General features: G+C 58.0%; 1 protein-coding gene across 1 annotated transcript in view; it reads right to left on the bottom strand.

Moving 5' to 3' along the window:
- Positions 1 to 1586, bottom strand: part of Tmem132d (transmembrane protein 132D) — a 199634-nt gene extending 198048 nt beyond the window's left edge. Inside the window, exons 1-2 of the mRNA XM_013023040.1 lie at positions 1544 to 1586; positions 3 to 448 (exon numbers count right to left, since the gene is read on the bottom strand). Coding sequence (XP_012878494.1) covers positions 3 to 448; positions 1544 to 1586 — 489 coding nt within the window. The remainder of the gene's footprint in view (positions 1 to 2; positions 449 to 1543) is intronic.
- Between the last annotated feature and the right edge of the window lie 1203 nt (positions 1587 to 2789).

Here is a 2789-nt window from a genome sequence, read left to right as displayed (position 1 = left end):
TCCCGGAAGGCGAAGACGCGCAGGCAGGGCAGCGGCTCCTCGGAGGCCCGGCCGTCCGCCCAGGCCCGGCCCGCCACGTGGAAGAGGACCTGCACGAGGGGCCGGGCCGAGTAGATCTTCTCCCGCAGTGTGTACACCCGCAGCTTCCAGTTGAGAGGAAAGGCATTGGTGAGTCTGAAGGGGCTGGCCAGCAGCAGGAGGTCGGGAGGCAGCCCCTGCTCCACAGAGAAGGGCCCGTAGCTGGCGTTGAGGAGCGGCAGGCTCCCGGACTTGTAGATGAGGAAGGATTCCACGCGGGACTGCAGGCTGGAGTTACGCATCATGTCCTGGTTGGCCTCCTTCAGGAAGAAGGAGACCTCGGCGCGGTGGATGCGGTAGGTCACCGGCAGGTAGGTGGGCAGCAGGGAGAATCGCTGGATGCCCTCCAGGATGCCTCGGCTCTCGGCCACTGTGGGGAGGAACGGAGGCCGGGGTTAGCACCGTGGGGAGGAACGGAGGCCGGGGTTAGTAACACCCGGGCCTGACCCAGAGAGCGGACAGCCAAGCATCTGCCCCTAACCCGCAGCCCTGCGTTTGCGCCCAGGATGCAAACCTTCACGCAACACCTCCTATCTGCATGAAGCCATTTGATGAGACATTCATGTGTCAGGTATCTGTACACAGAAGATACACGGATCATATAGTATATATGGGCCGTGTGCATATTGCATATCTGCACATATATTATGTGTAGGACATCAGGCATGCATGCATATGTATTCTTTGCGGGAGAGGGTAGGTACCTGGCTGGCACCATTAGCTGACAGGCCGGAGCAGGAGAGAGGGAGTCCCCGGTGCCACTGAGCGTGCCCAGAGCTCAGCGCAAGGCTGCAGACGCTGCCTCAGTTTCCCCTAACGCCACTCCACGTCCACTAAAGACATGCTGCCTTTGAATGCATCTAGAATACGTGCTTTATTGCTTGAAATGAGCACCTCTGCTTCTACTTTGCTTTGGGGGAGGAAGATACTCACAAACAAAGGGAAACACTCGGGATCACACAAGGAAAAGTAAGTTGTTGTCAATAAACCAAAAAATACGGTTTTCTATTTTCTTTCCTGAACATATCCCCCCCCCCTCAGGTCAGAGTGGGAGAATCAACATGTTATTTTTACAGTTTGCCTTATACTCTGTGAGAAAAACACAGGCAGAGAAATTACATAACCTAAAGAAAGAAACACGTTATTGAGTTTTTCAAATGGAAGTTGTGGTGTGGCAGAGCTGCCTTTGTAGGCCAAGCAACTGCAGCCAGTGTCCATCCGGTCCACCCAGGTCTCCAGCCCAAGTGGACACGTCCAGTGTCCATCCTGTCCACCCGGGTCTCCAGCCCACATGGTCACGTCCAGTGTCCATCCTGCCCACCCATGTCCTCTGCAGCCTGCCAGGCCCCCTCCAAAGCGGTGTGGAGCGCAGGGGTCAGTGAGGAGCTCAAGGGGGTCTGCAGCCCCTTGCCTGCACAGCTTGTGGGCCTTCTTTGCTTCTTGGGGCTTGCCTGCAGCCGCGCACCTGACACAATGCAGTTTTGAAAACGAATAGCACTCAGCTGCATCTAAACGCGCCTGTCACCGCAAACGTCTGCTTCCCAGGGCTCCGTCCTGCGGAGATTCCTCTGTGGACACGGCGCCCACCGAGGATGCGGACCTCACAGGGGGCGCCAGGCTGCTCCCTGACAAGTTTATTTTACCCTGACACAGGAAATACCCGGTTCTAAGCTGACGCCAGTCTCCCTAAAGCAGGGTTTCCCTGAGGCGTCTTCTCGCCGCCTCCCACAAAATTACTTGATGACTGGTGTTTGCCATTCAAATTCTTTATCACCAACAACCCGGTACCTTACCCAGCAAAGGGAGTCTCCATGAGCCAGCAGAGGGCCGGAGTGTCCCCTCCAGCACTCAGCGTCAGACTGACCACAGGAGGTGGCTGGGTCTCGGGCCCTGACCCCGTGAGTGAGGAACGCTGGTGTCTAAGCAGCAGGTCACCAGGAACAGCCAGCTGTGCAGCCTGCAGCCCGGCCGGCTGGATCAACACACGCCATGTCCAGCAAAGTCCCTCCCCGAGCTGAACCCCTGCCTGAGGACAGGGTCCCCTCCCCCTGCCTCCCTGCTGCCCAGTGTGACAATGGAGCCTCAGCCAGCCACAGGCCTGCAGCTGAACTCGATAGCAAGGGCCACCACCACAGCCACCGGCCTCGCGTCAACGCTTGCAGACTCCCAGAAGAGTCTGAAAGGAAGCTGGGGCCCCACGACCTAGATAGTCCCCTTTGCTCCCTTCTAGATCTTTCCTTAGGGCAGTACAATTGTGACTAGAAGATAGAGGCTGAGTAGAAGAAAATAAGAACAGTGAAGCGGATGCATCGCCGGACACAGAGACCTCCTGTGGACCGCGGGTGGACTCGAACTTGGGTCTTGGCCCCCACCCACTTCCCAGGCCACCACCTTCGGCCCCCGCCCACAGGTGGCAACTTACAATCCAGTGAGGGATCCAGAAGAGCGTGTGAAACGGCCACCTCAGAATATTGTGTGCTGATGAAAACACGGAGTTACGGACCCGAGCCCACAGAGCGGGAGCAAGGAGAGGCTGTGCGCGTGCAGCGGGCCGCTGCTCCACATGCAACCCCGCTCACCACCACCAGCACCACGTACAACCATGGACAACCCCGCTCACCACCACCAGCACCACGTACAACCATGGACAACCCCGGTTCACCACCACCAGCACCACGTACAACCATGGACAACCCCGGTTCACCACCACC

Source organism: Dipodomys ordii, unplaced genomic scaffold (assembly GCF_000151885.1).
Source record: "Dipodomys ordii isolate 6190 unplaced genomic scaffold, Dord_2.0 Scaffold66, whole genome shotgun sequence".
Lineage (NCBI taxonomy): Eukaryota > Metazoa > Chordata > Mammalia > Rodentia > Heteromyidae > Dipodomys > Dipodomys ordii.
The sequence above is the reverse complement of the archived record's forward strand: the minus strand, read 5'-3'. Positions and strand labels throughout refer to the sequence as shown.